At 33.0% G+C, this 27,286-nt stretch overlaps 1 protein-coding gene across 1 annotated transcript in view; it reads right to left on the bottom strand.

The window, feature by feature from the left end:
• LOC123677078 (guanine nucleotide-binding protein subunit beta-1) overlaps positions 1–27,064 on the bottom strand; it is a 38,689-nt gene extending 11,625 nt beyond the window's left edge. Inside the window, exons 1-5 of the mRNA XM_045613523.1 lie at positions 26,778–27,064; positions 13,177–13,264; positions 10,697–10,906; positions 1,381–1,657; positions 175–343 (exon numbers count right to left, since the gene is read on the bottom strand). Of these exons, the coding sequence (XP_045469479.1) occupies positions 175–343; positions 1,381–1,657; positions 10,697–10,906; positions 13,177–13,233 (713 nt within the window). The 5' untranslated portion in view covers positions 13,234–13,264; positions 26,778–27,064. The remainder of the gene's footprint in view (positions 1–174; positions 344–1,380; positions 1,658–10,696; positions 10,907–13,176; positions 13,265–26,777) is intronic.
• Between the last annotated feature and the right edge of the window lie 222 nt (positions 27,065–27,286).

Below are 27,286 nucleotides of genomic sequence, written 5' to 3'. Positions count from 1 at the left end.
TTTGTTGTTGTACTTTTTACTTTAACAACCTCAGAATAATTATAAGTAACACATATTGTGTTATATATTAAATTCTCATGAATTAGACAGATTGAACTGTCTTACTGGGAATTTTTATTAATAAATTTAAAGCCAACTTAGATAATATTATTGTTAATCAAAGAATTATCTCACCCATTAGGGAAAAAAGTGACGGCATTAATGTCTGATTCATGTCCCGGAAAAGTTTGTTTGCAAACTCCGTCTCTGATGTCCCACATTTTGGCAGATGCATCACATGCACCAGAAACAAAGGTACGTGTGTCTGGAGCGAGTGATAACGACATAACATCACCAGTGTGACCTGTGAAAAAGAGATAGTTTAATTTATAATATTGATTGAATATTCTTAGTGAAAAAAAATTTTTTTTTCAATTCCAAATAAAATCGGAAAAAGCACCAACTTGGTGTCTGTTACTACGGAAACATTGAGCTCTTGTTTATATTATGCTTGAATTTTCTATGGTTCTGGTGACGAAATTGAGGTTGGTGTGTTCTCATCAAAGGTGTTCATTAAAATCCTGTAAACATCCTGTTTACATCAGTTTAAAAGGTTTAAAGGACTCAACTTTCTTTTACAATTTTTCAGAAGTCAACTTGTTGGCTGTGTTTTGCAGATATTTGGGTCTCTCCAATATTAAAAAATGTGAAATTTCTACACAACAAAGTACCTACACAACTCAGAATGATGACCTGCTCTATGGATACTTTTTCTTGGAAAGAAGTGGCTTCCAGCATTACATTTTTAATGTTAAGTTTTTCATTATAATGGTGAAAACATTCAAAATCTATCATTATTATTTTCCACTTATTTCTCATGGTAGGATTTATGTATTAAAGAGTAAGAGTAAATTACACTCACGAATTAAAGATGCTTAAATGTTTCAAGTCTCACATAAAAGTCCTTTTTTGGTAGTACCCTTTAGAAGGTTTTTTGATAAGGTGTGTCAGGTATAGGCACTACTGTAGACTTCATATGCAAATTACAATTAATAGATAAAAAAAATTCGAATGACAATCTGCGACAACGAAATTTAGAGGACATTATTGTAGTTAAGGAGAAAGAAGATTTGATGATGGTTATATATGTACCATTATCAAAGGGGGTATTGAAAAATTCATAACTCCAAAACTAATCGAGCTAGAACCTTGCACAATAATTGTTTTTCAACTACATGTTGATTTCAACAGGTGAGTATGGTCGCTAACATTTTGCAGTTGTAACCAAACTAGAATGTAGTTGAGAAAACAATTGTGTAAAATAATAAAATTATAAAATAAACGTATATTACTCCATTTATGTTCACTGCAAAAACAAAGGTGCCAAAAAATTTTTCTTACCAAGGAAGGATGTAACTTGTTGTCCAGTTTCAATATCCCATAATGCACAGCTCATATCACCAGAGCTTGTAACAATTTGATTATCGTCAAGAAATCGACAACATGATAAATAGCCTGTGTGACCTGGAAGCTCTCTGCTGACTCTAACATTGCCTTCTCTTGTTTTCAAACTATAGATGGAGCATATGTTATCCAGTCCACCGCAAGCTACATAACTCCCAGAAGGAGCATAAGCGCAGGTCATAACCCATGATGATCTAAGAGGGATTGCATGGACCTGTAGGCAGTTTAAAAAAGCATTTTAAAATTGAAGTTGAATCTATGTATATACTTATATAAACTTCAGCTATTCAAAATTGAATAATTCAAGAGAAATATTCCATAATCGGCGAAAAGACTTGGCAATTTTCAATTACCAATGAAGAACATTGAAATTATTTTTCTCTAATTCTGTGGTTATTCCCTTCATTCTTCCACATCTTGTAGAACAAAATCGTGCGAGAATATATCAGAAACGCACAGTTTTCATGGTTATATTTTATTATTATATGTTGGTACTACGATATTTCCGCCACGGCTTTATCTGTCAATTCATCAATTTGCCTTAAGGAAATCAGTTCTGCCAACCAATATTTTTCCAAGCAAAAATCACTAAATGATATTTATGGAAATATTTCATTAATTTCAATAAAAATGCAATGAATTAGAAAAAATAATGTATAATACTCGTACAGAAGGCTCATTCTACAACTCGTTCATTCAAAAACTCGCCACTTCGTGGCTCGTTTTTGAATTTTGAACTCGTGGAAGAATATCAATGCCTTCTGCACTTGTATTATAAATAACTATTCCTTCTATTTTGAATTGAAAAAAAAATGTATTGATTTCATTGTCTCAAATTTCATTTCATCTTGTTCATCATATTTATATAGCAAATAAATTTTGATGGATGGAGAAAATTTATTTTTTTCGAATATAAAATTCGTACACCATTTACAGGACAATTGATTTATGCTCTGAATGTAGCCTTTCCTTTTTATCAGAGTGATTTTACTTATCGTCAGGTGTCACGTCAATTTTTTCCCCCCAAGAAAATCCTTTGTGCCATTTGAAAGATGATTTCTTTTCATTTTTTTTTCTCAATACAATTTTTCTGCAGCTTGTTTTTTATAAATTCTATTCCATTCATTTAGTTCTGGATTGTGACAGTATGACATGTGGTGACATAGATATGATTTTGTTTCGTAAAATCAAGGAGGCTTGGTAACAAACTTATTTTGATCATTTTTTTCACATATCAAAATCTGACATTTTGGTGGTTTCGACTAATAGCAATGCATTATTCCAGCCAATCATTCGGGATTATACTGATAAAATAACATTTCCTCATCGATAATACCTTGTTTACATTGAAACGTCAAAATTTTACTTTGAATTCGTCATTATTGACAGCTTAAAGTGCATAATTGAGAAATGAATACAAACCGATTCAGTGCCATCACCCAATAAAATATTGAACATTCAAATTGTTGAAAAAAATAATCCTCTCATATACAACTCGTTCCTCAAATTTTATCAGATAATTTTTTATTTTCTTCACTCAAACTTGTTTATTTGAAGCAAAAACATTCAAACAAACCAAATATAGATAAAATCACTCTTCCTAACGGTCTCGTGATTTTATCAATCGGTTTGTTTTCATGTTTTTGCCAAATAAACAAGTTTTTGTGGAAAAGAAAAAATTATCGATAATATTTGAAGCACTGGTTGTATTACCTTAGATAATTTTTCACTAACTATAGTAACCAATCAAATTACTTAATTTTGAGTCATGTATCAAATTTCATCCAATCACTAATGGATTACAGCGATAATACCCTACATAATATATGGTGTTTTCAATTTGGTGTTCGACATCAATCATATCAAGTTTTTGAACTCGAACTTCAAACTGACAACTGGTTTGAAAATTTCGCGAAGATTTTTTTTTTTTTTGGTAATTCATCTGACGAAACAATTAATAATATTATATCTAGTAATATACCAAAAAATACAACCAAATCAAAAAAATATGTATGAAAAATATTTCTCAAGTTTTGTGTGACCAGAGAATACGAATTGAATTTTGAAACGAGTTTGCCTAGTTTGGCTAATACCCAGTTGTTATATGCGCCTTCCCATTACATAACATCCCTAAGAAATGAGGTATATACCAGATACATCTCAAAACTAATGTATCTGATACATAACATTTCATATATCTATGAAATTATTTGACTTATTCATGTATCATATATGTAACATTGTTATATTACTGAAGTTACGTATATGATACATCTTCCAGCATCCCTAAAAACAATATTACTCTGATATCTACTAGTGTGCAATATAGTTACATATCATATATGTAACATTCGCAATATATATTTTACATTGCTAATATTATGTAAAAGCTATGTAAATAAAGCATATTCATGATATATTACTCAGATCTATACAAGTACTGTTATAATTACATATAATGTACGTATATATTATATAAAAAATATACCTCAAGAATATCATCTGGCGTTAATATTAATGAGGTTATGTTGTGGAATTCACGTCACATAAACATAATTTTTATTGAAGTTGAGCTGTTCCATAAACCTAATAGAGAGTTATTGCAACGCACAAATAAGCGATCTTTTATTACAGGATCTCTTATTTTGACATGTACGCATGCGCATTGAGTCAGATATTAAGGATTGTCTAAATCTAAAATACAGGCCTTCCTTACTTTAGTTAAATACAGGCGACCAACTTTTATTTAAGGATCCTTTAGTTTGACAGATATCTGTTTATGCCCAATATTTTCCGTCGTTATTCAGCAAGAACTAACCTATAAATATTGGTAGCTGCTTAGGTAAACAAAGTGAACTTTTTGAGAAATTTGCATTTCATTTCTTGATTTTGGGCATCTGTGGGAACCATTTCATTCGAGGAAAAAAATGTGCTCTCAATAACGAATTTTTCAAGAACTTATACGATTCTCAACAAAACATCATATTTAATTTTTTGATTCTACTAAAAGAATTAAAAATAATACTGATAAATCCCGAATTTTATTAGAAATAAGAATTTACCTATATGTATAATGTAGTATGCTACAGAATGCTACTGCATACTGAATATTATTTTTTTATATTGAATATAAGTAATTTATTCTGTAATATGGACACACCAATGGGATTGTTTTGAAAGAAATAATAAACTTTTTACCTAAGTACTTTTTTATATATTGGATCAACATAGCATAAAGAAAGCAAATCACAATGCAGAACCTAATTAATTATCAGTAATGTTATTATAAAATTATATGTTAAGTACACTTTTTTCAAAATTAGGAAAAGGTACAAAAGTACATAACACAATTCTGTTAAACAAAATAATCTTCCAATACTGGTGGTTTTACATGAAAAGAAATACTTGATTGACTTCCATTCAAACAAGTACATAAAGTAGACTGATATTTTACATAGTGATGATACTTTGTCAACAAGTTTCTCTAATAGTTCCATCGATAAAACCCCAGTAGTTTGGTACAGCTCCTCCCATATTACGAATTGGTAGACTAAAAACGAATTAAGGTAATATAATATATAATTTAAGTTCAATTCAGCTAATAGCTTACCTATAACTAGAGCTAATAACTATTTCTATAAAGCCACTTATGTGCATTCAAATTATCTTAGAAGTGCCCATGATTTTCCACAATGAAGTTTGCAGTTATAAAAATAAACTTCGATAATGATTGCGAGACTTGTAGTGAAAATTTTCCAAGTCAACTAGTCTTTTTTTTAATTGGTTTTGATATATTTTCTACACCAACTGTATCTATTATGAAAAATCAATTCCCCAATAATGGTCCCAGCTAAAATTGCTAACGCTATTTGTTCTTTCATTTTCGATTTTGAACTTTTACCAAATGAATTATTTTATTTATCAGAATACAAAATACTGACTTTCGTTAAAAGCACCTTGCAATAGTTCACTTTTAACGTCCACGATAGAGGATCCTTTATTACAGGATACTTTAATAAAAGATCGCTTATTTGTGCGTTGCAATAACTCTCTAATATCTATCTAATATTAGGTCTATGAGCTGTTCAGAGATTTTCGCCAGGACAAAAGTGAATTTTCGCAGTGAAAAGTGATATGCATTTTCTAACTTTTGATTGTTAATTAGAAGTGACGAATCATAATAATAATAATATTCAATATTCTTTGATTTTTCATCAATTCTGTATTACTTTCATCGTGGAAATATGTGAGATAAGAAGTGAGAAACTGTAATAATAATATTCAACATTCGATGATTTTTCATCAATTCCAGATTAGTTTCATAGTGAAAATATGTGAGGTAAGTGAATATAAGTATACTTCGACAACGTAACTACATTTAGATATATAAATGCTGTTGTATGTGCCTTTCATTTTGCTTTTGTACTTGCAAGCCTGTTAATAGGCATATATTTGCTGCATGTTTTTGTGGATCGTTAATGGAATGTGTGCATGGTTTCTGGCTTCCCCATTCAAATTATATGCATTTTGATATTGTAACGTTTTTCGGTTAATTAAATCGGTACTTCTGGCTAACACTAATTTATTTCAGGTACACAACTATAAATAACTACTTACAGGTGATTTGTTCCAACTCTTACACTAATTTATTTTCACTACTACATTAATTTATTTCTACAACTTATATCTAATTGAGTGTACGGCACTGACCGCCGTTTCCGTCGCACTACCCTGCTCTGCGGCTTCGATTGGTTATATACCGCTTGCATCTCTCCCTAGAAGCGTCTTGATCTTTCTATCGAGCTCTCGGTAGGTGCTTTCCAGCCAACGTCAGGAGCTCCTCGGTACAGCTCCGAAGTGTACCGAAGCGCACTTGTAGTGTTCCAGCAAACAGGGCGTCGAGCCCTCGCGTTACCTTCCCCTTTCCCCTGATGCACCCCCCGCATTTGCGGGGCTTCGAGCCCTGACAGGTGTGAGAGAGAAAGAAGACCTTTACTTCGCATAAAGTACGAGACAGCTGTAGAACGCTGGTTTGTTTACGTTGAATTTGACAGTTTCGTTTTGGCACGTTCCACTCATAGTAAGGGCTCGAAGCTCTAGTGCGCCGAGCTCCGGGGTGACACGCACCTGACTGGAAAGCAGCTGGTGCCTCCGGTACCTTCTAGAAAGAGGCAGTGGCGTAGGGCTTGCGAATTCGTTACAATATTCTTCCTTTTTATGGTAGTTTGCATTTGGGTCTATATAGTTCTGAACTAATACCCCAATTGTTTTAACATCTAAATAAGAAGTATCTGAATAGTGCGCTAGTTTTTACTACTTAGATTATTTTTCTGCTATATTTTATTTATGTTTGTGATGTATATACCTATGTTATTCTCTGCTATTCGTGAAATTAAAACATCTAGATTTCATATATGCTCAATACACTTTTCTTCCATGACCAATGTCAGATCACATAAGGATGCTTTTTGAGAAATAGATTCTGATAGGTTAAATCAAATGTTTTAGTATGATATAAATAATTTTGCTGTTTCAGATTGAGGAATCACCTCCTGAAGTTTACTCATGTATTCAAAACTTTCTTATAACTTTATATTATGTAAGAACTCTATATTTTTTCGATGTTGCTTTTTGAAGAAATTGGTTATTTTATCCAATCAGGAAACCTTGTTACTGAGAATTTTAATTGTAAATACCATTTTTTTAATCACATTTCAATATGTTTAGGTTTTGCAACTCAATCTTTTATCCAATGTGCAGACTTTGAGAAGATAGATATCAGCCGAGTGGATAAGGCTGGCCATATTGAGGATCAAGAGACAAAAATAAATTTTGGTTGATGTAGGTACTTTGATTACATTAAAAATTTTTAATAATTCTATGATCTTTCATTTAACAAACACCCAATTGTTAAATTATTAAATCCTGTTTTACTATTCATAAATTATTTGTAATATTTCAAATGTGGTGCATACCAAACGAAGAAATCTGGTTTTTGTTGAAATTTCTAGGTTCAAAATAATAATATTGTTGACTAAAAAACATCTTTCTAGCAAAAAATGAGAGATGGAGTAATATATATTTTTGGAATGCACCTTAATTCATAAATATCTCTTTGCATGTAATTTATAAGTGATATATCTCTTATTAATTGATGTCGGCTAGATACCAGCCGTTTTAGTTTCAATTGGTATTGTGTATCATTTGTTATATTTTTGTTCGGAAGATATTGAAAAAATTCCAACAAATTCACTAAAACATAATTTGTGTGGTGTCGGTATATTTAGATTTTTTATTTGTAGTTTGATTAGTTTTTCCTCCAGAAAGAATTGTACAGGTATGTATTGTTTTTGAATTGCATAGAGAATTTACTTCTGAGTACCTATATGTAATATAAACATTCAAATAACTATTACATTTTTCTTATGTCTCTTGTTTGTAGCAGATATATTTCTTTTGGTTATATCACATAGAACGGATAAATTTTTTTATATTGCATGGTGAACTTTTTACTGAGTATATATTATGTAATATAACCATATACAGGTTGGCCCAGTTCTTGTAGAGTAACTTGGTGTATTCACTTTTAGGATGAAAGCGTCATAGTCACTTTATAGGTGAATGAATTCACAAAAACATAAGGAGGTTATTGACATCAGGTTGTTCAAAATTAAAGATTTTATTGATAAATCTGGTAACTTGAACAACCTCGATATAACTTGCTTATGATGAAATTACGACCCATATTTTGTTTTCATCTTAAAAACTTAAAACTCTCACAACTGTTATTCTACAAAAAACTGAGCCAGCCTGTATATATTTATATTACATAAAACCTCAGTAAAAAATTCTCCATGCAATATAAAACAATATCTCAGTTCTGTGTGAGATATATTAAAGAAATATATCAGCTACAAACATGATATATAAAAGTAACATAACAAATATCTGAATGATATATAAAAAGTATGTATCAACTATATTAATTTTTATATAACAGAAATATATCAGCTACGTAAATGTTACATAAAGAATGTATCAGCAATATTACAGATGTAATATACCAGCGATATCTTTCGAGATATCATGTAAGGTACATGATCTGTACAGGATCTATACATGATACTTGGCAAGTTTGTTGCATGTTATGTAACGGAAGGCGGACATAGAGCGGTCGTAGAGCAGTACCAGAAAGGAGCAGGCGTATAACATTGCTATGTAACATAGAACGTTGCAATGTGTATGTTATATCTCTGATACGTATTTGTGTTTGCTGGGTATATTGAAAGATTATGCGGTAAATGTGAGAAAAGCTGACGAAACTGAATATAAAGAAGCGAATGGAAAAAGAATTTGGAATACCATGAGTAAGATGCTACAGGAAAAATACTTCAATGACCTCAAAATTGTATTCGACCCGTTTACCAGTGTGATATTCAAAAATGCGCGAGATGCAAGAAATGCAAAACGTAAAAGATTACAGCAGGATCCAAACAAGCGAGAATGTAGTTCAGCAAATTTGAGTTTGGTGATTTGGATAGAATCATTGAATTATAGGATGAAAGTACACCAGAAAGTAAACAGAATAAATTTTACCATATAGTAAGTATCTGTTGAGTTAGCTTGGCGAGGTGGTGAACCAGCTGATTGCCTTATAGATTATTTCAAGATTGAGAAAAATAATTATGAAACGCCAACCAGCAGAATTGAATACAATCCGATATTCAATAAAACATGCCAAGGAGGATTGAAAAGTTGTACAAATAGTAAGTGGATTGTTTCAAATATATGCAAACGAAAGTGCATGCCCTGTTCGGTGGTTCCATAAATTATTGTCCAAAAGAGGTAAAAATATTATTTCCAGTCGGTTTTTCTTGAGACCAAATCGTTTCTGGAAATCTGAAAGTGACACATGGTTCGACAATATTCCGGCAGACAAGAAAACAATATGTGGATCAAATAATCCTCGCAAGCAATTGGTTTGGACACTAGGAGTAAAAAGATATCGAATAATTCGAACAGATCAACTGCGCCTAATCACGCTGTACAGTATTGTCCCTCAAACAATAAAACAACAACAAGTTCTTTATTGATAAAAATCAATAGGCCATCCACCAGGTCCTTCAGCCATGTACAATTAAAAGAGAAAAAAAAAAAATATATATATATATATATATATATATATACAGGGTCTTTCACGAGGAACCTCACCCATATTTATACGGGAAACTACTGAACGTATTTTCATGAAATGGTAAGTTTTTGCATATGGTTCATAAGGAATTATTTATCACTGGAGAGAAAACCGATGGCCGATAAGTTGAAATAAAGAGGTTTCCGATACAAATTCGAATCAAAATTCGCCATCTATTTAGGAACAACCTGAAACTTTTTTCTCTTGCATATTAGGGTAGTAAAATCTAAAACATGGTTTAAGTAACAGTTCCTGAAAATTTCATCTTTTTGGCGTGAAGGGAAAAGAAATAACTGAAAATTCAAGACGAAAAACAGTTTTTTGTGAATAACTCAGAAAATATCCACTTTAGGGCAAGGGTGTGATGCATACACTCACATTATTTTTTAACGTAGATTCAATATCTGCCATAAAAAAATGGGGTTCTAATTTGAAAAAATTGATTTTTCACGATTTTGTCATCCCTAACTTTGAAAGCGATTTTTTCACCCCCTGTATCATGAATCGCGATTTTGATTTTTAAAGTGGATACATCAATCTTACATCTTGAAAAATCCCAAAAATGAAAATTTTCCATCCAAAAACCTCGACGTTATTCTTGTTTCAGCGGAGCTCTATTTTCGATTTTTTTTTTCCAATTTTCCCGCTCAGAGAGAATTTTCCAACCAAAACTGAAAAATGTTACATCAAAATAACTTGAAATTTTCTAAGGAATCTATTTCTGCAATAAAAAAATGGTGTTCTAATTTGAAAAACGGAAGTTGACGTCATTTCCGGAAAAACCGGAGGTGCTCATGCCTTGAAAATATTTTAGATTTCATCAGCATCGTGAAATACTTATAAGTGCTGAATTTCATGAAAATACGTTCAGTAGTTTCCCGTATAAATATGGGTGAGGTTCCTCGTGAAAGACCCTGTATATATATATATATACATAAATACTATGAGTTTTATCAACAACATTATTGTAAAAGTAAAATAGGTAAAAATAGGTAGTAGGTCTTCATGTGTTGAGGTATCTTAAGCTTTCGATTATAGGAACAATAAAATTATACTCACTTTATTGGTTGTATGACTATCCCACACAATGAGTTTGCCATCTTGGGAGGCAGATACTAAATTTCTTGAATCAGAACCCCAGTGCATGGCATATATTTTGGCCAAGTGTCCTCTGAGTGTCCGTCTTGTTCGCATCTGCACTCTACCGATGGGTTCAAGACTAGCAGTGGCCTGCACAAGGCTAGTATCACATGCAGCTTTTCTGGCATCCTTCAATTAGAAAAGTATATATTTAAGTGAAAAAATCACAAAATCCTTCAATTAAAAAAGTATATATTTAAGTGAAAAAATCACAAAACATAATTGCAGTTAGAATAATTGATAATTTTGGACTAAAACTAAGTAATCATTAAAATTTAACAAGTCGAGTAATACATTTTTGAACTCTTCGGAGTACAGGGTTTTTATTCCAGAGAAGGTTTTCAAGTATCTATTACTTTCTACTGACTGGGGTAAACTTTCATGTTGTGCCCCGGTTCCAGTTTGCGCACATTTGTTCTTATTAGATACAACAGCAATAATAACAGTACTGTATTGGATTCTATTAACATCGAAAATATATCATAATATCGATACAGAACAATCCATGCGGTATAGCAACTGATTTTGGTACCAAACTTTATGCGAATAATTCTTCGACAGCGGACGCCGTAAGAACGAATTTTATCTTTTGGGTTCTTGGATTATATACATTCCAAAACGTAAACTGTAAAACTCCTGTGAAGTTATCCAAATCTAAAAGTACAGTCCAATAGCAAAAGTAGTGTGCCAGCAAAAAATGGTATATTTATGATTTTCAATATGGAGAGTGCTTGTAATTTATTGTTTAGAATTTAAAAATGGGGACTTTATTTTTTTCGTCTTCATGAATAGTTTTTAACATTGTCGAAGCATTAAGAAGGTGGTAATATGTGCGGTTTCTAGATAAAAATTAATAACTTCTTTAAATAATAATAATAATACCGTTTTCTGGTTTTAGTATGTGGTAAATAAAGGAAAACTGAATCGAATGACACACTCCATATAGATTGTAGGCCTCGGGGAGGGTGGTTATTGCGGTTTAAAAGGTAGTTCTAGTTGAAAATTAATAACTTTTTCAATTGAAGGCGTATCGCTTTCTGTTCTTACTTTCTTACTAAGTGGAAAATGAAGGAAAACTAAATCGAAAGTCATAATCCATATAGTTTTGGTATTACATGTATATTGTTAGTATTTTACTCAATAGCTATCTCAGTTAATATTGGTCCTATAAAAACGTTTAAATGGGCAAATAAGTATTTTTTAAGGGGACTCAGAATTGAGTACTAGGAAATGCAAAAAAGAATTATAAACATAAAAATTTAATGTGAACTGGTATTTTTCAAATGAAACACCCTGTATTTTATTTTCCTAATCGGTAGAGTTCTTTCTCCTGCTTTCAAATAGATACACTTTATCGAGGTTATATTTGTCAGTTTTCGAAAAATATAGATTTATTAGTCTGAATATGAGGTAGTTGTAAAACGCCATGATGATGACAATGCTGCTATTTCTTATATCAGAAAAGAATATGTTCACAGATTAGAAAAAAATATATCAACAGAAATGTTAATTAAATCAGATTTCATATATGTAAGTGAAGATAGACAAATTTCAACAATGGATTTTCAATAAATTACCAGCAATTGCCATATTGAAAATCATAAATGAACTATTTTTGGTATCACCCTATTTTTACCTCGGAACCTCCTCGCTATATCCAGCCATATGTTCCTTCATTAGATCAACTGTTGCCCCATCCGTTTTTGTTGAATTGTGAATAACTTGTGTGAACTTTTTGGCACAAGCAAAATGTTTTCACGTTCTGTGAAACTTTTGCCACGATATGTTTCCATGTTGAAAAACCATTTTTTTATATATTTGCAAAAAGCTTAGTACTTGAGTCTATAAAAATTGGCCAAGCATCATCGTAATAATAGAATCAAAATTGATGGCATTGAATAGAAATTACAATTAATTCAATCCCAGAGATTTACAAATTCGAATTTTCAAAGATTTGGATTTGCTTACAGCGATACCTATTGAGTTAGAGAGAAACTTGTCGTCCCTCCAATTAACGAAGCACGGTAGAGTACCTCAGAAACGCAGCGAACTTTAAATGGAGCATATCCCTTCTTTAGAATTATGGGACCATTAACTATTGGCAGGTAAAAGCTCAGAAACCAGCGTTGAGACGATTAGTTCATGGATTTTTTAATATCGTCGTCTAGCCTATTGTTCAAAGGACTGCATCATTCTATCTTTAGTTAATTAATCTCTGTTCTAGCAATGGATATCTATCATATCAAGACTGTATACGAATAAATCAATCATATTTTCAAATCGTTTGTGAACTACTCAATAGTCATAACACATAAGTCATAACACTACCAATTTAGAAGATGTATGATCCTGGTATAATTTGACCATAGATGGTGTATTTTTCAACATTGACAACTTACTCTGATGGCGTTTTTTAACGTTTCTGCTTCTTGTCTGAGAGAATCCAATTCGTTCATTCTGATATCGCTCACTAGAAATCACGAACACCTAAAGAAAAAAAAACATTAATTAAATATTCAGAATCATGGTTGTGATTGAATTATCAAAATATTATCATTTCTCACTTCTTCAGAATCTTGTAATTATTCGAGATCAAAGAGAAATAAAGTCAATAAAAACGCAAAAACTTAAACTTCAGAAATACATAAATTCATGGAAAAAATGGTTCTTTATAGCATCAGAACAATAAACTTCACGGTGCTAATTTATCAGTGTGCTACATTTCGTGATCACAATAAACATAAATGTTCAAATCAACCCCATATTTAGTAACGATGTGAACTTAGCATACCGTTTGCCTGAAACACCCGAAGACGCTGACCAGAAGACGCACTGAAGAAAGTCAAAAATTATATTCGAATTACATTACACGATGAAGTAGAGGACATGCGGAATTCGGAATTAATGGAATTGAAGCGAAACAATGGAATGGAATACAGAAAAATTAATGATCGAATTTATTTCGAAGAATTTATGAATTTTTCATTCTTGAATATCTATATTTCACTATTTCAGAAAGTATTCGTCAGAGAATAACCATATTTCGAAAGTTCAATTATTGTGTACCTACATGAGATTAATCACAAAAAAATCAGCGATTCCCCAAAGTATACAAGGTATGATTTTTCATCAGTAATACATATTTCAGAATTTCATTAGATGGAAACCGTTCCCCAGAGCATAATCATACTTGGCATGTGAAATCGCTATACCAATGTGATTAACCAAAAAATTTACAAAATCTCTCAAAGGGATATCAGGGATCGATTTTTCATCTCTTATATTCAAAAATTTTATAACACGGAAAGCGTTCTCCGGAACATAACCACATTTGGCATGTGAAATTATGTGATTAACCAGAAAAATCAGCGACTCGCAATGGAATACAGGGGGTGATTTTCAATTTTGAAATATAAATTTCAAAGTTAAAAATCACCCCCTGTACTGAAATTATTTCCCTACGCCTCTACTATAATGTTTCCTATTTTCTATTGTTGTCGATTGAGGAAACTTTTCTCGCTTCTGCATTTAAAAAAGTGACTATGTTACCACATTACCGAATTTCTGTTTTTTTGGTCATGATTGAGGATAACTCCATTATTTTGGATGTAAATTTTAAATAATGTGTCAGAAACGTCAACAAAGTTCAACTGCGTTTAATTCACATCTCCCATAATTGTCCAATATAGCCAAGATCCTACTAATATATGAACATATTTTATGTTGAGGTGTTTTGTATATTTTAAATTTAGATTAATATAGAGTACTAATTATACTGCGAATTATTCTTAGTTCGACTCTGGACGGAAAGTACCTCTTCCTCTTCGAACAACCTCCTAAATAGGTGGTTGTCATATTAACAGGCTACAGTACGTTATTTTCGATCTCTCCACATTGGTGTAGTATTGACTTTTTCCAAGCGAAGGACGAGAAAGCATACCTATATAGTGCCACACCCATTGGGAGAGTTCTTTTTTTTTTCGATAATAATTAAATGCCTCTTCCGCCTATATCACTCAGCGCCATACATAAATGGAGGAGGAGATCTGCACACAAGGTTTTACCTTAGGCAGATTTCTCCTCTGAAATTCCATCTTTCAAATATGGTTTTTGTTTATATATTATAGTTTTTGAATTTTTGGAATTGAACTGTCTAAGAATTGTAGAGCATTGAAATAAATGATTGATTGATTGAAATATTAGTATTAATATCGTTTATTTTCAATATTTCACGTTATGGAATGATTCAATGTTATGATTAATTAGAATGTTATTTCAATTTGTGTTCGTAGGTCCATTGCCTATTAATAGATTTCAATACAAAAATCCGAATTTGGAGGTTACAAAATATCAATTTATATGGATTCAAATTAACGATTTCAATTAAAAGATATCCAACATTAAATATTCATATTTTTCGCTGGTCATTTCACTTCAATTTGATGGGAGGGAACAAAATTTTCAACTGGATAATATGGATTAATCGATTTCGTCGAACAAAAACAAGTATCCTTGTCTACTGCAGGAAATTCCTTCTCATTATCATGTCCAAGCAATAGGTGAAAAACTTTTCTGACTCATCAGTTTTATTGAATAACATCAATGCTGATTTTTTAGGGGTGATCCCATGCAACAGTTTCTTCTGACATTAAGGTTTTATGCCACTGGAAATATGTTGATAACGGCAGGAGCTTTCATTGGAGTTTCAAAAACGTCTGCTTTCTTATGTCGTTGCTTTACTTCGTCCAAAGTATTTCAAGATGTGCGAAGGCGACATTAAAATGCAGGCAGAAGCTGCAAAGTTTTACAAAATTTCCCAAAACGATTGGTGCAATAGATTGCACACACATCATAATCGATTCTGGTGGTGACGATGCCGAAATATTCAGATGTCAGAAGCATTTTGTGCTATGAATGTGCGAACGTAAGAGATAAGAAATATTGTAGCAAGATGGCCTGGACCAAGTCATGATCGAACTATAGTAGTTTATAAATTTCAGAGTGGTAAATTTGGGCCATACCTACAAGGACGCAGAAATAGGGGGTACTGTGGGTAATTAACCCCCCCCTCCCAAGATTTTCAAAATATCTAATTTCAGAAATCTCGCCAAGACGAAGAACGAAAATCCATAAAATGAACCAATAATAATCATTTTACTTTCCTTAGAAATCGACACGTCAGTAAAAAATCAGACCCCTTTACGGTAAATGAGTTTATTATCGCTTTCAAGATGAGTACTTTCATTGCACTATGAGCTCGTCTTTATCCGAAGTTTATTGTTTTCCTTTATCTATCCGCTTTCTCGGCATCGCTCCTTATTTGCCATCTGTGATTTTTGCATTCGTCATCGGTATACACTTACCCGTTGTTTGTCTGGGCTGTGTTGTACAATTTATTGTGTTTCATTCAAATTGCAATTTATTCGTGAAGACATCAGTTTTGAATTGACTATATACAGTGTTCCTAAATCGAAGGTACAAATGAAAATGACAGATTTCTCGGACCATTTCAAGAAAAAAGTCCTATAACTTGAGTCCGCAAACGCTTTGTTTTTGAGATACAGGTGTTAAAGTTCAAGTTTTTCTCTCATAGCACATTCCCTTCAAAAGATATTCAACTTGAACTGGTATAGATATTCCAATTTAAAGTTTTATCATTTGATATCCTAATTCTGAATGCAAATCTACAGGGTGAATTTTTCTGGAAGGGTGCCCGCTTCTTTCCTCCAGAATTATTTTTTTGTGAACCACTAGTAGTTCAGAAAAATTTTAAAAGAAACTCTAGTTCCGTACTTCACTTTTTGGTTTGTTGTAGTTTTGTCGTATCTGCAATCGATTTCGAGAAAAAATTCAAACAGCTCTCTATAGTAATTCTCAGGAAAATCCAAATTATTATAAAGATCCAGTTATGTTGCTGTGGTAAATAAAGATTCGATAAACTGATTAAGCATTACAAAAAAGTAGGACTACAAGAAGCACCCTGTATCTCGAAAACATTTTTAAAATTATCCAAGGAATCTCTCATTTTCCTGCGTAACCCGAATTCAGGAACGCCCAGTGTAAGATCAGAACAATCGAATTGGTTATAAAAAAAAATATTTCAATTAATTTGGTTCAAACTTCGTTATCAAACCTATTTTTCTCACATCATAGATATGATTAAACAATGTTGTCAAAAAAAATTTTTTTCAATTGAATTAAATTAAGGTCGAAAGAAATTTCACCCCCACAACTCAGGCGTGATATGTGTTTTGTTTATTTATTTATTTTTTTTTTTTCTAGAAACCGTGAATTTTAGCGAAACATTACAAGAGACCTTATGGCTGAGAATGGATAAGTGTATCCAAAATTAATTTTCTCATAGCAAATTATGAATATAGAAAAAGTTATTGCGAAATAAGTTTAAGAGGTGGCTTGAAATCATAGAGGAACACTAGTAAAAAAATTTTTGAATGCCTTCTCGCTCGTATAACATATCAGCTTAATTTCTATAACAAAAAGAACATAAGAATTCAAAGAAAAGTAAATTAATTCAACGCCGCCTCCTCAATTTTTATAATATTTGGTATAGTGTTCGTTATGATGAAGCGGAGTAGAGCAGCCAGCTAGCCGGCCGGCAGGGTCCACCAGAGAGACGCAGAACCGAGCAGACATAGGCCATAAAGGTAGATGGAAATCATTGACAGGAATGACAGGTATAGCAGAACGAGACACAAGAGGCCGAAAAGGAAGCAAGAAGATGCCAAAATTTGGCTGTACATGGTAGAATAGGAGCTACTTATGTTTAGAGATGGGCAACTCGAGCTGTCCAACTCGATTAACTCGATTTGCAATCTCAACGAGTCAGCTCGATTTACCTTTGCGTTTATTCGAGTCAAGTCGGAACTCGAAAGAAACCATACGATTCGGTAAATCGTGAATCCCTGTTCGTTGCCGTTGCAGTTCGAGCTGGCCCGAGTTGGACTCGATCTTACGAGTTACGACTATACGAGTTATACGACGTAAACCGAATCAAGCCGTCGTGTGGTTGGTGGTAGGATGAAGCGACCGCCGAGTTAAACCTTCCTTCACCGAACTGAACTCGGTTCAACCGAGTCTCAACGTTTCAACTCGTTGACCGAGTTGAACTCGGATGGACCGAGTTCAACTCGGCGGCAGTCGAAGTCGACACGATGAGCCTTCACTCGGTGCGGTGAACGCATCGAGTTATTCGGTCGGTTGCGGCCGACTCGAGTCAACTCGACTTTCAAACCGACTTGGCCATCGATTCAACTCGAGTAGATCGAGTTGAGAATTATACGACTCGTCCCATCGCTACTTATGTTTCCGCGGGCGCCAGTTTAGGACCTTAAGTGTAATTCTCGGTACACTATTCGAGGAGTAACTATGACTTTAATGATCTCGAATCTTAGGAAACGAGGATAACGAAAAAGTATGTTAGTACTCTGCTCAACACCACTGCTCGAAGTCAAAACTACTGAACTCCCTCTAAAAACCCCCATCCTTATAACTTCCCTGCACAAACTGAGGCTGATACCGTGCTGAGAGGATTTGGGGTTTGCTTGATTTATGCAAGTTCGCAAGACCAGGGTCAAGAGGCGTCTCCTCGTGGAAGAGGTGCGCTGGCTCCCCAAAGGTAACATGTTGGCAAGATCGTTCCAACTTTGCGAAGAATTACCACTATTTTTAGAAGATCAAAGTGAGTTGCACTTCGAAGTCAAAAATCCAACTGTCCAAGTAGCATTGGATTATTTATCCGATATATTTGATTCGTTGAATTTTTTGAACTAGAAGCTTCAGGGTGGAGACTCGAATATAATTCATTATCGCGATGTTATTACGACTTTTAAGGAAAAGTTGCAGCTTTGGGAACGTAAAGTTAATACAGAGCTATTTTTTTACTAGTGTTTTTCCAAATTATGCAGTATTTCTAATCAAACGCGTTAAAAGGAGGTTTTTGAAGATGTTGAAACGAACATAAAAATTTCAAATCATTTGCAGCGACTTTCTGATGAAATCAACTGCTAATTCCCCAAGTCGTTTGATGAATATCTTTATCAAAGACGACCGATCCATTCTATGTAAACATAAATGCCATGCCAAACACGCTGCATGAGGAAACATTGGAAATTAAAAATTGTTCTGATTTCCAAAAAATGGGGAAAACATTGTTTTGGATCAAATAACTCAAAATTTACAAAAAAATAGAAAATTCACTGAAATTATATTTCCCCTTTTCCACAACGTATTTGTGCGAAAAAGGATTTTCTCTAATTCTGTGGTTATTCCGTTCATTCTTCCACATCTTGTAGAATAAAATCGTGCGAGAATATATCAGAAACGCACAGTTTTCATGGTTATATTTATTATTCTATGTTGGTACTCCGAACTTTCCGCCACGGCTTCATCTGTCAATTCATCAATTTGCCTTAAAGAAATCAGTTCTGCCAACCAACATTTTTCAATGCAAAAATCACTAAAATATATTTATGGAAATATTTCATTAATTTCAATGAAAATGCAATGAATTAGAGAAAATAATGTATAATACTCGTACAAAAGGCTCATTCTACCACTCGTTCATTCCAAAACTCGCCACTTCGTGGCTCGTTTTTGAATTTTGAACTCGTGGAAGAATATCAATGCCTTCTGCACTTGTATTATAAATAACTATTCTGCTCTTGTGGCAATAAAAACGAAATATAGGAATAAACTTGACATTGCACGTTAAGGCCTAGAATCGAAATCTTCGTAAACAAAATGCAATCTCATCCATCAAATTCCAAAAATTAGAAATTTATTAGTCCTAATTATTAAAGTTTTTAGTATGATGTGATGGTTATTTTATTTATCATCAAGGCGGGGGCGGGGGAATTTTTCTTTGCGAAAGGGGGCGCGACCTGAAACAGTTTAGGAACCACTGCTTTAGAGACTGCGTTGATCACGAGTGTGATCTGGATAAATAGGGCCATCATGGAAAATGGCTTGTTCCTTAATCTTGATAAATGTTTGAAATTTTGCTTGGAACATCATTAGAAACCCTTTTCAGTACACACTCAACAACCGTCAATTGAAGAAATCAAATATTGTTAGAGCTCTCGGTTGCTCCTGCCTTTTTGGAAGAGATTCCTTCAGAATTCCTGACAAGATCCAATGATATGTTTGATGTTGCTTCAAGTAGAAATAACTACACCACAAATCCCCCGTTTCTCGTGATAACTTCCAAAAGTCCTCGCATCGATTTATTCTCCTCTTCATTGCTTGGTTACTTTTAATTTTCAAGTTCTCCGAGATAATTTTCTACAACTTTTTCTTCTCTTTGTGTTACCTAAAATAAGTATGTCATATATAATTCTTATTTTTGAGAATTTCATGTAAATAATATTGTTTGTTTTGTAAATGAGCGAACACTGCTTTTGGAATTTTGTCCTGTTTATGTTCCAGTGTGCGAAAAAATTGAAAAAAATAGAGCCTTCAACCTAATACGATCATGTTTCAATATACCGATTTTGTTATGCCCCTACGAGACCTCAGAAACTTAGAGCTTGTACAAACAAGAAGAATCAGTTATGTTGTGTACGCTTTGTTACTGAGTCCCATCGCCACTTCAGACTCGGCACTGTTAATGTTTGGCCCAACAGCGAATGGTTGGACGGTAACCCCGTGTAGGAACATGTTCGAGGCACAAACTGATTTTTGGCTTAGGAGTAAGGGGTCCTCCCAACTGACCCACTAATATTCTATAATTCTAGGAGTGCGTAATTGTCTTACAACTCGAGTTGTGTTCTATACTTTTTTTACGACCGCAATCATTTCCATAAAAACTTAGGCAAATCCAAAAACTGTTGGCAAATAGCAACACAATTATGAAACTTCAAAATGTTATCGCATAGGTGGGAAGTTATTATTTCGTTTCCGTGGCAACTACTAAAGGTTTATCTTATTGGTTATTCGCCGTGCGATTTACTTTACAAATGCTACCGTATTGGTTGTTGATCGTTAATGGACTGGAATCTCTTAGGTGCCTGGCTTCCAAAGTGTCGAGAAAACGCCTCGTGAGTGGCGGGCATTAGTCTAAGAGCCAGTGGACGGAAAACTTCTTCAAAAGAAGGAAAATTTGAAAATTTTTTTTCTTTACCTCCCCTCCCAAGGCTTATGTCTGGGTATGCCACTGATTGATATATTGGAAGTTCCTGATTAATATTTTGAGGATTGTCAACGCTAACACTCTAGAGCAGGCATGTCAAATCAATGCAGCCTCCTCAGCCAGGGACGGATCCAGAATTTCTTCAAGAGGCACAAAGTATCGAATTCACATGAGAGTGAAAAAAACAAAGTCCTTATCCATTTTTCAACATGCATCATCGTTCAAGGAAGGAGGAGGGGCACGCTACTGCGCGTCTGGATCCTACTATGTAATTGATTATTATCGATTGTTAGTTTGACAATCGGAAGTACTAATTATTAATAGAAATCGATACAACCGATTATCAAACTATCAATCGATAATGAATTAATAGGATACAGACTAGGATGCGGTAGGAATATTCGCATTTGCCGCATTGGTTTGTGGGAGCCTTAATAGTACTTTGTGTGTGTGTGTGATAGATTTTCAATTCAATTTTTTTAGGGAAAGCGATAATCATAATTAGTCAATATATAATGATAAAAAATGATTTGATTAGATTTCATTAATACTGAAAATCGAACTGATATAAAAAAAAAAGAATTCGGATAATCCGACCAACAGCCCCCTCAGCTAACCATGTGCTAAGATCAATCAAAATGAAAGGGAAGTGAATATTGTAATTCAATTTGTAATTTAATAATATATATATATATATATATATATATATATATATATATATATATATATATATATATATATATATATATATAAATGAATCCCTTTTTCCCTTGGTCACGGCATCACGCGTGAATGGCTGGACTGATTTCACTAATTCTTTTTTTGTTGTATTTGTTATTATTAGGAGAAGGTTCTTATCTAAGAAAAATTACGAAAGTTTCATAATTCACGTAGTTGACATTGAAACAAAGAAACGTAGTTTATAATATTTATATGCTCTTTGCAAGTACATTGGTCAGAGCCGCCTCGATGGCGTGGTCGACAGAGATCCCGACTGAGGCACCGAAAGTCCGGGTTCGAATCCCGGTGAGGGCATGGATGTTTAGTGGTTGTTCAAGTCTTTGAGAAAAAATAAAAGTTGTATGTTGTTATGTTGACATAAGGATGAATGCGAGTGTGAATTATATGTGTAATACGTGTGGGAAAATTAGGAGAAATCCAACAAAATTGTGACTGGGTACATAACCAAAGGTTGAAGCCAACAAGCGAGAAAGAATGAATGATGAATATCGGTCGGAGTTGGTGTGCGGTCGGAGTTATAATAACAAGATACCTACATAATTCATTTACCATTTCTAAGTGTAACCTTCACATTGGTTTTTACAGGACAATTTGTAGTGTGTGTTTAGGGCATGGATGTTTAGTGGTTGTTCAAGTCTTTGAGGAAAAATGAAAATTGTATGTTGACATAAGGATGAATGCGAGTGTGAATTATATGTAATACATATGGGAAAATTAGGAGAAATCCAACAAATTTGTGACTGGGTACATAACCAAAGGTTGAGCCCAACAAGCGAGAAAGAATGAATGAATATCGGTCGGAGTTGGTCTGTGGTCGGAGTTATAATAACAAGATACCTACATAATTCATTTACCATTTCTTAGTGTATTCTTCACATTGGTTTATACAGGATAATTTGTAGTGTGAGTTTTTTTCTGAAGTGTTTGTTCAACAAGGTTAGTCAAATTAATATAGTGTTGGAAAGTTTTGATAGACCATTTTCATACTTTCACAAAAAAAATAGGTAATATAGTTTTTTTTTTATTTTCTGTTGAATTTTTGTTTCTGAAAATGCCGGCAATTAGACGTACAAATTTAAGTCGCAGAACCCGTAATGCTGCAAGTCAAAGAAATACAAGAGCAAGTCAAACTGATGAGAAACGTGAAACGCGGGATGAAGTTGAACGGAATCGATGGAACCGGAACCAACAAAATGGAAGTGTTGCGTTTAACACCTATAGAGCTGCATTTAATTATAACAAAGAAATTGACTACAGTACAATGTTGCTATTGGACCAATGAACGTTGTATTTCAATATTGCAAGGCATTTAAGTTTAAAAATGAAATCTTGAAAATTCATATTTTTCACATGGCCAGTTATAGGTCGCCTGTTGCTCGAACTTAATAAGGAAATTAACTTAATTCAGATGAAAAGGTAACAGATATTTCTTGATTATAGGGCGGTACGAAGTTCGCCGGGTCAGCTAGTAATAAATATTTTTTTCTCCAATTGGCAGCAAATATTAATTTTGCAGACACATATCAATCAACAAAGTATTACTCCTCCTGTCTAGGCAGCAAAGTAAGGAATTTCTTGTCTAGGCAGCAAAATCGTTATTTTCAAATGGGAAAAATATAAATAAAACATTTCATAAGTTGTCAAACTATACTTATGGATAATTATGGACATATATATTTCCATAGCAATCAATCATTCCAAAAATTGCGATTTCTATCAAATTTTGTTTAAGTTTATCACTAGAGGAAAAATAAAAATATTTTGAAAATTGTAATAACTTGCAAGTACAATATCCAACATACATCATTATAAACAATAGGAGAAAAAATTATAAGTTCAATTCGGCTGCAAAGTAGATTGCCTTATCAAATTCCTACCCTACTTTCCTATCTATTAAAAGAAATAACCATTGTCTGCCATTTTTTGAAATTTGAGAATTTTTCTTACTCAGTGTGAATAAATTGATATTTGTTCCTTCCTTCGGGGAAGTGAGATCAGCCAAGTTTTCAATAACTATTTTTTTTATCTCTTCCTTAATGGATTGGGTTCTAGAGCTAGGATTGAAGCTGTAAACCAGCCATACTCAACATGCGGCCCGAGCCACGGCATAGTCAAATATTACAATTTTCACAGTAGTATCACAAATAAGGTTTCGAAATTACGCAAAAATTTTTTCTCCCTTATTGCGTACACACAGAACACTATTACCATAGTATAAACAATGGATTCTTTATACATACCTAGTATGATACTACCTAATACATACCTACTATGAACTAACCTAATCTTCTTAGCGAGAATGCCTTATCTCACGTTTTTTGCTCTTGTAGTTTTCGTTTCTATGTTTTCTTGGGGGCGTTTTTTTAGTTGATTATACATATAATTAAATTGTCATATTATGATGTAATTTTTTTTCTGGCCAGTACCATGATTTTTAAAACCTCTTATTAGCATTATTGCGTGAATTTTGATATAATAAAAGGGTTTAGAAATCATGGTACCTACCAAAATAAAAAATTGCGATACGAAAAATTAGTCCAATTTTCTAAAATCGTCAATAGTATCCCCTGTTTTCGGTAGCGTTTTCCTAACACCCTTTATATTATTATTTTATTGGAACACAGACAGGAACTAGTAGAGCTTAGGAAAGTACTTGGGCTACTTTGTAACCGACTTAAAAAAAAAAGGGTTTTGATTATGCGCGATAAACGAAAACCGCGCGGGCTAAAGCTAGTTTCACAAGTAGGTAAATTACTGCAGCCCGCAAGAATGAACAGTAGCAATTATGCGGCCTAAGGTAAAAAAAGGTTGAGTATGACTGCTGTAAACTGATTTACTGAGGAAAACTATGAACAACACATCAAGAACCAACACATATAATACATTTGCGTATTTAATTTTTGAATTCTACAATTTCTAGGAGAATTCCTTGAAAAATCCCAAAGGTTTCGTATTTGGAATATGAATCAAAATCATTTCCATTTAATAAAATATTCCAAATCGTATTTGTACAAAATTGGGCCTACCTACCTATTCACGTTATTTTTCTTAGAAGTATAGAGGTAAAATAACATTATTCATGGTTCATTTCTGTATAATTGTTGTTCGTGGTAGCCTCTTCAAGAAGCACAGGTTTTATTACTGTCTTACGCCAAAGAACGAGTAAGAAATGATAAAATGGTCTTCTGCGTCAAGGGAAGATAAATAAACAAGCTTTATGTTATATTTTCAGATTCTTTTTTATACACAAAACTAAACACATAACAGGGAATGTTTCTCCTAAAGGCAGTTGAAGGTCCCTAATATCATAAAATGAGCAATCTCTATTCTGCATACAAATAGCAAGATCCGTAGGATCAAAAGGGTATTGAATTAAATGTTTCAAAGATGGTTTATCGAAATTTAATTCGATCCCTCCATTTTCAACTTTTAAAATTCAGGTCATTATGGTACAACAACGGATGTTTGTACCGAATTTCATGCACTTTTTGTTGTAGTTACTTCCACTTTCTACATATTCCAAATTAAGAACTGAATATTTAATTTAAATTCTTTCTCGAAATAATGCAAAATATTTGTTATCTGAAAAAGTAAATGCAAAACATTTATTTCAATGTTTTGGGATGATTTATTTATTTATAATCTAATTATCATTATTCTAATAGGTAGGTATAGTACGTCCAAAGTCATTTGGAGGAAACCAGAATATTTTGATTATACAAGGGTTGTCCAAGTTTCCAGAAATTCCTTTGGGGGTAGTGAATTTATTACCTAACAATACTTTCAATTAACCCCGGTATTTAGTAAATAGCGGTATCCACTTTAAAAGGACATCTGGCCCACTGTTTTTTTATGGACTAGTTGTATTTGTTTTGGCTGAAAATTTTATATTTGATTGATCAGTCTCCTCGTTGAAATTCATTCCATATATAAAACGATATACCTATATTCCAAATTCCTCAACTTTAAACTTAGAAGTTAGCCTAGTTATTGCTCTATAGGTTAATAACATAATACCTATTCAGGTTCTAAGTAGGTAGGTACCATGTTTAAATACTGAATATTTTCCGATTGAGATTTATTTAAAATTTGATTTTTAATGTCGGGATTATGTAATTGCATATTCTTAATATAGAAAAATCTTAATTGGCCTGAATTTTCAGTGAAGCTCTAACCCTAACTGATGAACAAATTCTCCCGTTATTTTTTAACCTCAAAGTATAAATGTTCCCGATACGTTTTTCTAAAAGCAAATAGGTATTTCAATCGATGTGAATCTCATTATACATCATATCATATATACACATCATTGTTAGATTTGATTCAATGTTGTGAATCACACAATGTGGTTGGTTGTGGATTACTAATATCGGATATGCAGGAAATACTAAAAATGAAAAGAAAAGGAAATCATTTTCCAAGAGGATTTTATTTCTTGTTAGCAAAGATTTAAGTATGAAAATTTGAAGGATATTGATGAATTTCCACTATACAATAGGCAAAAACAATATGTCAACAAATTATATCTCAAAACAAATTATGAATTATTTTGGTAGTTAGAATCAATTCGGTATGTAGGGCGAGCCCGGGAGATGATACCCCTGTAGACATGAAAGGTAAATGAAATAATAATAATAAAAATAATAACTCCAGTTTTTTCTTGTAAATTCTCAAATGAATACAAAATGAATAACAATAAATATCAATTAAATTCGTTATCATGTTTAAAGGATTGTTTATCAATTTTCTATTATAGGGATCATAGTATATTCAGATAAATTTCGAATTTGTTTTGGGACACACCTACAGTAAATCTGCAGCAAAAGGTAGTATACTTGTACCTCTACCAACAGATAAGACAGGTACTAATTATCATACAAATTTGAACATGTATCATCCAATTCATTATTCGTGAGTAAAAATGCGTTAACGTATTTAAATTCGAAAATAGTTACAGTAAATAGCAAAGAAATGACAGACGGCCATGACACCCCACTCTACTAGCCGTTCATTTAATAGAGAAAAACCATGAACTCTGTATAAAAACGAATAAATAGAAACTAAAAATCCTTGTCTTTCTGAATCAAACTTAGGTATTAATGAACAACTTACTTTCCGAATATTCTCAAACACAAGCCAAAGGTCCAGACTGCGCTATCCTAAAGTAATGTTCACCAAATCACGAATACATACGCTTATATTTATAAGTTGTCACAAGTCCACTGAAATTTAACATGAAAAAATATTCTTGGATGTATACATTAGTAAATCGGCACCTATGTACTAAGCAAAATCTCAAAAAACTTATTTTTTTGCCTCACTTCTCAAGTGATGTGGTTTGGGTGCGGTGCGCGGAAACCGGTGGCCTTGTTCATTCGTTGAGTTTACGATAACGATTCTGCTTCTGCTCATGGAAATACCGAAGATGACGTCAAAACTATTCGGTGTTGATCGCGGCATCTATTGAATGTTTCTTTAAGAAGTATTGATGGGGTATGTTAAAGTAAGGAAACTTTAAAACCGTATGGCGTAAAGTCAGAATTCTGTAAACAGTTATTACAATATTTCTCACCAATCATGAAGTAAATTATGGCGAAGGACCTTAGAACATTATTGGCCAG

The sequence above is a fragment of the Harmonia axyridis genome, chromosome 3, assembly GCF_914767665.1.
Source record: "Harmonia axyridis chromosome 3, icHarAxyr1.1, whole genome shotgun sequence".
NCBI lineage: Eukaryota > Metazoa > Arthropoda > Insecta > Coleoptera > Coccinellidae > Harmonia > Harmonia axyridis.
The sequence above is the reverse complement of the archived record's forward strand: the minus strand, read 5'-3'. Positions and strand labels throughout refer to the sequence as shown.